The sequence below is a fragment of the Seriola lalandi genome, unplaced genomic scaffold, assembly GCF_002814215.2.
Source record: "Seriola lalandi dorsalis isolate HSWRI2012SDOR001 ecotype SW California unplaced genomic scaffold, Sedor1 jcf7180002054330, whole genome shotgun sequence".
In the NCBI taxonomy this organism is placed as follows: Eukaryota; Metazoa; Chordata; class Actinopteri; order Carangiformes; family Carangidae; genus Seriola; species Seriola lalandi.
In genome coordinates this window covers 900,882-912,036 of record NW_019524883.1, presented here as the reverse complement: position 1 = coordinate 912,036, position 11,155 = coordinate 900,882, and the positions used below count along the sequence as shown (strand labels likewise).

General features: G+C 41.7%; 1 protein-coding gene across 1 annotated transcript in view; it reads left to right on the top strand.

Annotated features, from left to right (window-relative positions):
- pear1 (platelet endothelial aggregation receptor 1) overlaps positions 1–11,155 on the top strand; it is a 47,020-nt gene that overhangs the window by 18,858 nt on the left and 17,007 nt on the right. Inside the window, exons 2-5 of the mRNA XM_023407163.2 lie at positions 3,024–3,134; positions 3,937–4,038; positions 4,136–4,236; positions 7,630–7,722. Of these exons, the coding sequence (XP_023262931.1) occupies positions 3,028–3,134; positions 3,937–4,038; positions 4,136–4,236; positions 7,630–7,722 (403 nt within the window). The 5' untranslated portion in view covers positions 3,024–3,027. The remainder of the gene's footprint in view (positions 1–3,023; positions 3,135–3,936; positions 4,039–4,135; positions 4,237–7,629; positions 7,723–11,155) is intronic.

The window sequence follows — 11,155 nt, the reverse complement described above, 5'->3', positions numbered from 1 at the left end:
GTAGGTGACGCAAACATACAATGCAAACAGCAGCTGAGCTCGACTTCAAAACAACTCCGTCTACACTCATTAAGCTCTCTTTCTCAGCATTTAAGAATTCCCATGTGGTTTGAAGCCTTTCTCTAATGAAACACAATTAAAATGAAAAGAAGGTAATGAAAAATATTTACCCCCAGTCCAATGAAGTGGCTGGTGAAGCTGGTGACTCCTCTTAATAAAAGCCATATGCCTGCTCTCATAAAGCTCTGTTTTTGTGGCACAGATTTCTTAGGCGTTAGTGTTTGTGCCAGCGAGTGAATTAACTCCTGATGGTGGGGAGGAGAGTAGTAAGAGGCACTTTATCAGAAGCAGAAGATCCGAGCACTTACACTGATTTATGCCGCAGTCCTCGCCATGCCAAATCTCCAGCGGCGATAACCAGCCACTGGACAGAGTTAATGTCGACGTAAATCTGTTGAATGAGATCCTGATTGATTGTAGAGGTGTTTACAGCGGGCAGCGTCTAAAAACTCATCAAACAATGCTCATTCTGAAGTGTAGTTTCCTCCAAAGAACCAAAAAGAAGACGTACAGCACATGAAGTTGCACTGAATTGAACTGCTGACCGACAGTGTTAGAGTGATGCATTATTCACCAAGCCACAGGCAAATCTTTTTCTCATCTCAGGAAACTTCCCAAAATGTTCCCAAGTACATTGACTTAAAATGCAAATATGTGCAAGAAGAGTGAGAGAAATGTGTTTCTCCACCACAAAGAGATGACATGAAGGAGACAGGAATAGAAAGTAGTTTAACAGTGAAATTAATCAATGGATTCTACTGCCAGAAAGCAGGCTCTAATTTCCAAATGATAGATTTTTGTTTTTACTAATTTAGTTTTGTGCTTATCTCACTTAGCCTTGCCTCAGATCCAAGTCCTACCGAAGGTCTAGTTGCCTAAACTTAACAATAACCATTTTATGTGATGACAGCCACACAACTCAGAAGAGCCATGCTCGTTTTCTTTTTCAAAGGCAAATCTTTTTTTGTCCCAAAAGACCCTTTTCCTAAAATGGCCACAGTTTCTTAAAATATAAATATGTGCATTGAAAGTGAAAGAAATGTTTCTCCACCACAAACATGACATGAAGGAGTCAGGGCGGGAAACAGGATGCAGTTTGACAGTAGAGCGAGGGAGTGGAAACTACTGCCAACAACCAGGGTCAAACTTACAAATCATATCATTTTTTTAGTTTATCTTAACTCACCCGTGACCAAAATCTTACCCCATTTCATACCAAAGTTATAGCAGTATAAATTTAAAGCGGCTTCAATCCGTTTTTTTAGCCATGGATGGTTTGGCGTGGCACTTTGTACAAGTACTCACGTCCCCTTCAAGATTTATCGTAATAACTTTGGAGATCTCCTGCCTTTTCCTAAAAATGTGATTTTCTCCTGTATACTTTGCTTTATGATCAGATTCCTGCAAAACTAATGGCATTCCCATCATTCAGCTGTGCTTCGATGCTCATTAGCAAAAACTGACATTGTAATATAAGCATGCTGATGTTAGCATTTAGCTCAAAACACCGTTTAGTTCATGTTACTCACCCATGACCAAAATCTTACCCTGTGCAGAACTTTGGTAAAGTTTTAGTTGCCTAAACTTAACTTTTCCCATGTGATGTTAGTCAAGTGACAGCAACCAAACTAATCTACAAATACACGTCAATACACAGTCTGAAATCTCATGAAATGAGATCCGAGATGTTTTTTACGTTTACAGTCACTTGACCAAATGAAGATAATGTGGATCCGTGGCTGCGATGTCACTGTTCCAACATGTCACTTATCTCCCCAAGGCCACATGTAGACATGAGCAGCTGTGGTGCAGTTATTCTGTCAGAGGGGACTTGTTGAGAAAACAGTGGAGAACAGGCTTGACCGATCCTATGTCAACACGATGTCCCTGTTTTCTAGAAAATGTCGTTACATTCCCACGATGCTTTTAGCAGAAGGCTCACACCACTGCTCTGCTGAACTGCTGTTCATTTCCATGGGTTATTTTTAAGGGGAAAAAGAGGAAAAAAAAAAAAAAAGGCTCCCTCTTGCTCCCTGAGAGCCTAACAGGGTCCCCACGCCGAGACGCTCTCTGGGGCCGATGCACTGATTGGATCCAGATGCTGCTGGAGTGTGGATGGGGACAGCAGACGAGCGTGAAGCTGCACTGCTGCACTGATTGATAGGGGTCAGGATGTAGTTGGGATGAATCCCCCCCACCTTTCATTTTATTTCTTTCTTATGCTCTTACTCTACTCCATCCATCCTGTCGGGTTTCCTCCTGATGCCTGTGTTTTATGTACTCTGTGGAGACGGTGTGGAGCTCCACGGGGAGCTGACAGCGCTGCGCTTCCAGCCTGGCTCTCTGCCTCACCTCTGCTGAGCGTTTAATGAACTCTTTTACAGTCAGAGGCTAAATCCTAGCCACAATTTATAGGTACCGAGAACCAGTTTTCAATGAATCCTTCTATCCGCCACAGTGTGAAACATTAATTATAGTAAATGAAAAACAAACAATGAATGCAAATCTCTTGTTGAGAGTGGGAATAAAACTTTTGTTTTTTTACTTTTTCCATCTGTGTGTGCAACTTTTTCCACTGTGTGTTTCCCTTGCAGAGTTCTGCAAAGTTATTGCTGTGTTTCAAGGCCGCTCAGATTTGTCACTCAGTAAAAAAAAACCTACAAAAATATATTACTTTTGCACGGATTTTTGTTTTTAGTTGATATACGTGAGCGTTTACAGGAGGTAAACAGCAATCCAACTGAACAACCTCACAAATGACTTCAGTGTTAAAACATCCCCTCTTTAACAAAACAGTGTGATCTTAAACATTTCTTGCAGAACCAGATTGCACTGAATTGTACAAACGCTGCTTGTATGTGTCCGTCTCTTTGCAATAAACTCTAGTTTGGCCCTGTTGCTGTCTTTCTGATGTTTGGGGTTTTACATCCGTCTGTAAATGCCTTTCCTTTTTTCGCCCTCAGGACCATGCCGATCATGCCGAGCTCCGCCCTCCTGCTGATTCTTGGCCTCCTGATTGGTCTGAGCTGCTCCCTGAACCCAAGAGACCCGAATGTGTGCAGCCTGTGGGAGAGGTGAGGCCAGTTTATCTGTGACAAACAAACATGTTGCTGCTGTGATACACATTTTTTACACACTGTGCTTTTAGCGAGATTCAAGAGGGCCAGCAGTCGGTCAGGGAACTCATCTATCACATAAATGGTCGAGTAAACTTATGGAAAAAACAGCAGCACCGCAGTAAATACTTGCTCATAGGAGATGGGAAACTTTCTCTTTAACAAAAATACCTCAGTGCCCGGCTTTCAGGGTAGAAATAGTTGTTTATCTGGCCTATCAGACCTGTCAGAGACCATTAACTCTCACGTCTGCCAAAAATAAAAAACAAAGGCACTGGGTGTGTGGCTGGTGTTGGTGTCCAACCTGAGGTGTGCAGGATATTTACAGGAATCCAAAGCTTTCACCTAAAAAGTTGAAGGACACACCCTTTTGTATCTGAGTTGAATTATTAATTAGGATTGTACTTTCATATGAGGTCATTTAGTTACAGTTTTGTGATCTTAAAAGACCAGTGCAAACAGATGAAGAGCTCTCACCACTCCCTTTCTAAGGATATGGAGAATCTACATGGCTTTTCTTTGAGCTGCTGGAGATACGAGAGAGAAAGTCAGGAAATCACCAAAGTAGGATTCATCTTCCGGAGACCATGAACATCTACAAAATGTCTTGGTCATTAAGTCTGGACCAGACTGACTGATTGGCTAGAAAATAAGTAAATAAATAAATAGTTCAAAAGTGAGAGGTCATTGGAAATGGAGCAGGATAACTTTTCTACCTCGAGACTGTGCATCACTGACTGACTCATGTCTCCCTTTTCAGCTTCACCACCTCAGTCAAAGAGTCCTACTTTCATCCTTACGACCATGTGACAGAGGAGCCCTGTGCGGACCCTCGGACCTCCTACAGATGCATGCGCCACAGGTAGCACCAACGTGATGACTCAGTTCCTGTTGGGCTGACTTCCTGCTCCTGTCGGGGGAGGGTCAAAGCATCCTGTTTGACTGTGTTATTCTTTCAGGATCACCTACAAGACGGCCTACAGGCAGGCGGTGAAGACGGACTATCGCAAGAGGTACCAGTGCTGTCCAGGCTACTATGAGAGCAGAGACAAGTGTGTCCGTAAGTAACTGCAGAAACCTTTTAATAATCTTTAACAGTACGACAGCAGGAACGCTGAGGATGAAACAGCAGAGGAGAAGATCCAGTCCTCGGTCAGCAGGGACTAAGTTTTAACCACGATCATCACCAAACTAAACTTAAAGTTTCCAGGACGCAAGTGAAACAATTGCTTAAACAGCACTGAATAATATTTGATTAAATGCATTTATGAGTGCAATTACAATTTCAATGGACACATTCATAGACATGTACACATGTGCAGTTTATCTGTCCTGTTGTTTTTATTCTGATTCTATTTAATCTACTTATTTGTTCATCTGTTTAATCTACATTTAAAAGCCCGGGGTTACAGATGAGCTTCATGCTGCGCTACAATGGAAGAATTTTTATCTTTATGGTCTTTAGTAAATAAACTAGCTCTAAGTAAGAAACTATATTGATTCACAGACACTGTTATTATAAAGAACTTCACAGGTTAATTAATCATAACTCAATCTACATGTTTTCACTCGCTGTATTATCGGATCATTTTCCATCGACTGCACAATAAAACCAGGGTCTTCGACACGGTCTTCTTTTTTTATTTTATATTTTTATCATATTATATTTTATATTTGTTTCACACAGCTAGAATTGTGATGTTAAAACCAAGTTATCTGGCATCGTCCAGCACAACCACAGGTGCACGTTTGCAAAAGCAGTGTGCAGAGAGACACAAGTAAAACAAGGTAACGTGACGCTGGGACGTGATGACGGAGGAATACGAGCATCAGCTAAAACGGTTGCTAACGTTGTGATTCGCAAATGAGACAATGTGACATTTTGTACACACAGACTAACTCACTGTCATTACTCACAGCAGCCTGTGTGTTTTTCCCCTTTTTCCAGCCTATGTGCTTCGTCAATAAGGAGCATATGAGACTGGAATTACCAAAATTATGGGTTTAATTCCCACAGGGGCTTCTCATGCTGAAAATGCACAGTATGTACTGGCAGCACTAGCTGGAATTTTCAACTTTAAACTGTGTGTTGCTGTCTTGAAAACATCCCCGATGCTCCCATCTTGGTCATTTTAATATTTTCATTTCAGTTCAAGGATTTCACATCATTTCAGCTACTTTTTTTTTTTCCATCAGCAAAGCATCTGTTATGGCTGGATCACTGCTGCCTGCACAGCTCAGGGTGGAGCAACAGAAACTCTTGTCACACCAACAATATCATTAGTGAGCATGTTCATGAATACTCTCAGATAACTGGGGTCTACACGCAGCTCCACTTTATGTATGTAAAAGGCTTCACTGTAAATGTCAAGTTGTCCAAAACACGGGGGCTTATTTATGGAGTAAGGTGACATGTTATTCATGAAATTCGTGATGTGGATATTTATTTCATTTTGGTTTAGTTTGGATTTGATTTTTTTTTAAAAATTGATTCATGTCTCAGTTACCATGATATCTCCCAAATAAACCATTTATTCATCTAACCCTAAATCTACTTTCATGTGCTTAAAATAGCATTCAGAGCAGTTTTACATGACAACAAGCGTAGGTGCAGCGGTTAAAATAAGAAGCAGTTAGTTGAACGTTGTTATAATCTGAAAATGACAAATGGACGCAGCTGTCAAGAGTTTGCTGACACACTGTCGTCGCTCTAGTGGCACATAAATAAAGCGAAACCATACACGGCCTTGTGTGGGTGGAGACACTTCTACCTTAGCTTTACCAACCTTCTCATACATCACTGGTTGATCTGAGGAATGATGATGGTAATAACAAAACTAGGTTTGTAGTCCCTTGAAAGCTGACGTTCACTCAGCAGAGATAATATACTCAACAATAAGAAACCAAAAAAGCTTTGGTTGCTTATTGTTGAGCTACGTTTCACGGTTTAGGTCTTTTGTAGCCAAACACAAAGCTCTTGATTTTACTGACTCGCATCAGGAAGAAGCTTCCTGATCACTGTTTTTTTTTGTAAATACATATAATTAGCTATAATTACACTTACCTCTTTCATTTGATGACGTTAGCCTTTTCTTAGATCCCCCAAATCTCCATCCTCCAGTGTCCACACACTTTCATCTAGAGAAAGAATAAAGAGTCAAACGATTGTTTGGTGTGTGTGTGTGTGTGTGTGTGTGTTGTATACAGCGTGTGGTTCTCAGCGCCCAATGGTTTCAAAACACTTGTCTAGTGTAACAAAAAATGAAAAGGTCTCTGGCAGAATGATCAGTTTTCACTCATAAATGCATGTTTGAATGAACTTAATGGCAGCACCATTTATAACGCTGGCATGCACACAACTCAAAGCTCCCCGACAGTATGAACGGCATTCAGCACTCGGGCTTTCGATTGCTTGGTCGGGCCCCAGCTGTCGGGCTGGCAGCTCATAACTGTTTATGATGGGTGGAATAAATTTAGAGGGAAGGAATGCAATTCAGCTGAATAGATTGTTGATCGAATAAAAAAAAGTGCACTTTTGAAATAGATTTTACAGGCACACAGTCTTATACTAATAATAATAATAATAATTAGAAGAAGAAGCATTTCTTGAGCAGCTTTTTCTTATGGAGTGTGCTTCAAATTTCAAAGAGCACAAACGGGACACACATAGTCAGCAGTTTGGAGACGTTACAAAAAGCAAATATGAGCAAAGTGACTTCCAAATAATTTGACAGGAACATGGTGAAAAAGTTGTGAAAACAAGCAGATAAACCGGTTTGACAGTGGGCGATTTATCTTGCAGAAAAGAGAAAAGAGAAGCTCAGCCAAAGGTCAAAGTGATATCCACATTCTTTCTGGTCTGATAAACTGTACATGTGTGACACTACGCCCTACCAGTGATTCCAGGTGTCAGTGTGTATGTGGAAACACTGTGGAGTTTAATTAATCAGAAAGAATAGAAAGTATTTCATTTGGTTTGGAGGAAAAATAGGATTGTAATCTGGTGTGAGGCTGATTTTTTAGTTTATTTTATCATCACAATAATCACTAAACTACCAGCTACAGGATCAGTTGAGCAGGACTCATTTCCCGCCAACCTGCGGCAGTCGAACGCCAGTGCTGCTGTTGAGGGTGTGTGAAAACTAGTGAACATATGAGCACAGATATCAGAGCTTAAAGCGTTCCTGTCACCGAGCCGTTTTAGTACGAATGCAAACAAAGCCTGAACACAGACAGTTCCAGGATCACTGCATCACATTTATAGAGCTATCAATGTTAAACAACATCCAGTTCAATTTGGATGAACATCTGGAGCCCGATGTGACGGGTATCTGAGCTTCAGATCACTGCACAACTTATCCACTGCGTTTTAAACATTATATGTGCAGGATGAATGTTCCCTGCAAAGCTGCGCCTGGTAAGAAATAAATAAAAATGTATTTCTCATCAACAGCTCGCTGCACCAAGGAGTGTGTCCACGGCCGGTGTGTGGCTCCAGACCGCTGCCAGTGCGAGGGAGGCTGGCGAGGAGACGACTGTTCCAGCGGTATGAATCAGCCTTTTCCCCTCGTTCAGACATTTCCTCACTCTCTCTCCTTTGCTTTTCTTTTTTTTTTCCCTTTCCATCACTTTCTCTCTTCAGGTGCACACACAAAAACAGTTCACATACACAACAGGAAATGACAGTTGGCCATTGCTCAAGTGGCTGATCTTCACATACACCATTCCATCACACACCGGAGGCCTTTCCAATGGAAACAGCAAGGGAGCATTACCGCATGCACAGCAGTGAGTCATTATTGTCAGCCTCAGTCCAGGAACCAGTTTACTAGTCCAGAAGGACACTGAGCTGCACCTCCACCTCTCACTCACTTATTATTCAAAATTATTAAGGATTATAGTCAAAATTTCACAACAGCTATTCTTAATAAAGCTGAGGAGGAAATAAAGGAATAAAACAATCGTGTGTAATAAAGCTGAGACTTGTTCCTCCAACAAAGATGTTAAAAAATAGTATGAAAGCAATAATTTATGAGTTAAATACTGTATGATATACTGAAAGGAGCTATAGTCCATAAAAAAGATTTAAGACGGACATTATATGTTCTCTTTCTACTCGTTACAACTTCTTTTACAGAACTAAAATCAGCAGAAATAGTTATATAATAGTTGTTCAAGGCGCCAACTCAGAACAGTGAGTCTAACCCTGTTTGTCTTTTCTGAAATCTCCATGAATTAGATGGTGGAGTGTGAAACCAGGACCGCATTTCACTGAAATGAAGTTTTCCACCACCTTCAGCCCGTTTCATCGCACTCAGCTGGGTCAATAGTACACAGCCCTCCTCCATTTCCCCTCTATTCCACTGCAGAGAGCGGGAATTAGCTTTAACGGGCAGCGGTTGATGTCTTGACAGGGGGATGATGGGAAGGGGAAATGGAAAATGTTACCCCACTCTCTGTCTTGCGTGGCCCAGTTTGCGCCGTCTCTCCTTACACTCCCGCTCTACCCTTCCCCTCACTGACGTAAATTTTCTTTCTTTGTTTTCACTCGTTCACTCTGCTCTTTTCTGCCTTGGCTCTGCTGCATCGTCCTATAATGGAGTCGTTTTTGGCAGAATAAGACCTGACACTTCCTGGATGCCTGTGTGTTGAGCTATCTAACTGTGGGAAAGAGGAGAGGGGCCTGAGGTTTTCATACTGAACACTCTTAGGACTGTTTGCCCATAGATCTGGAGAATAGACGAGAGGAGGGAGAAGTGTTGAAGAAGGTGACAAAAAGAGAGGAGGTGCCGAGTGGATACGAGAGAGAGTGGAAAATGGGAGAATATAAGTAATTACAGTGAGTGAGGTGATAGAAAGACAGGAATGTGGCTTATTGGGAGCTAGAAATGTCACGTCAGAGCAGCATTTGCTTTATTTAAGCCCTGTTTCGGAGCAGATTTTGAGCTGGAGTCAAAAACGAGCAGCGAGGACTGCTTGTTAGATGTCCAGGAGATTATGTGAACTTTGGACGCAAGCAAAACCCAAACCACTGCTTGGACAATGCACAGGGGAAAAGGAAGAATTTTCCCACCATATCAGTGTGCATTCCTTATAAAGGGCACTGAGGAGATGCCAGATCTGAAGTGCATGTCAATCAACAGGTTTACGAGCACGCAGTGATCCGGATGCTGGTCATGTGTGAGTAGAGGTCATATTAATGATGCTCAGTTTGAATCTTCATCACAGAAATGAACTTAAATTGACCTTTATTTATTCAGGAAGTCTCATTGAGATCAAGATCTCTTTTGCAGGAAGCCTGGGAGCAAATTATACACCGAGTTGCCAGTTTATTTAAGGTAGGAAGGGAATATTGTGAATAATTTTAATATAATGGAAAGACAAATAACATTACACCAGATTTTGAATTTGTCTCAGTATCCCAACAATATCATAATTTAGGATTATCAAAACATGACTTCTCACATTGCGCCATAATATTTGGGTTATCAGTTTACAAAAAATGAAAACCGCTGTATCTGCTGTTATGTGGCATGGTTACTTATCTGATGCTAACTGAGATTATATTGTTATATTATTGATGTAATATTGTGGGCCTGGAAGTGCAAACCTCAACAATATCTCAGGAAACAATGAAAGAAAAGAAAAATCACAAGGACAGAAAATGAAAGACGTTAACATCCACTGAGCGCCGTCATGGAGTTCAAGTTAAAAGCTAAAATCTAGCCTGGGAGCCACGGTAACAGACACAGATCTACTTTCTTACTACACCTTATTAGTTACTCTTCGGATTAAGATTTTATACACAAACATATGATCAGTTTATAAAATAGGATGAAATCTTACAGTTTAAACAAACAAACAATGGAGAGTTTTTCTAGCACAGTCTGGATACTTAGTTGTGATAAATCAATCATCATGTCCAGCTGCAAACAGAGGAAAACTCTTTTGGTCTAATCTCAAACTTCTGGCAGTTCTGGGTTGATCCTTGCACTCCACTAAAGTGATGAAGTCAAAGCTGGACTCACTCAGGCTAAAGTGAGTGTATTTGATGAAGGTAAACACACTCAGCAACACTGTCAGAGAAAGACTTGCACTTGGTGATGTGCTGTATGTTTACATGCAGATGAACTAACAGATGGGAAGCGTTCTGACTCTGGTCAGTGGAGGGCTCAGACTCTACCAGCTGGCTGCCCACAAGAAAAACAAAACAAGAAAATCACACGTCCAGTGAATTTCAGCCACTCAGTGCTCTGCTGTGTGGACGTATCAGCCCTCGGTGCCTGCGCTGACTGCCCTGCAGACCCTTCAGTAAACCTCCCCTGCTGTCCTGGAGAATGTCTGTGTAAACATAATCGCTGCTCCAGCTGAGCTTCTCATTACTCAACGTGACACACTCCGGCAGAACCCCTCTCCAATGCCCACTAAGAGAACGAGTGAGGTTATGATTCATTTAAACAGAAGAGGCAAGGGTCCTGCTCCGAGTTAATGCTATAAACACTACAGTCCATGGCAGCATGGTTAGCTCCAGGCCAAATTTGGCTCTACTTTTCCCTCTGTGCAATTATTGTCAAAGCAGTCCTTGTACTTTTCTCAGCTGTGGCAGGACACATGTGCAGCAGAGGCAGAGGTAGGGGCAACATGGACACGTCTGATGTGTAGCTTGATTTCGTGCACAAATGTCTGAAGAAGAAAAAAAAAGCAAGATGATTCACAGAGGTCAGCATGAAATTGTTGGCCTGGTTTTTAGCTTGAGGGGAGATAACTGAGGCCCATCCATCTGTTACGTCAGTGTTATTGGATATCACATTTTCTCAGTGATGTCCGATGTCCAAGACAGTCGAAGTTATTGATGAGAAATTTGAGGAATGCGCCCATGACCAATGTGGGTTTTCTCAGTGGACTGAGATCTCTTCATCATGAATTGAAATCCAAACCGTGTGTGAATCTCCACTGCATGCTACCCCCCCCCCCCCCCC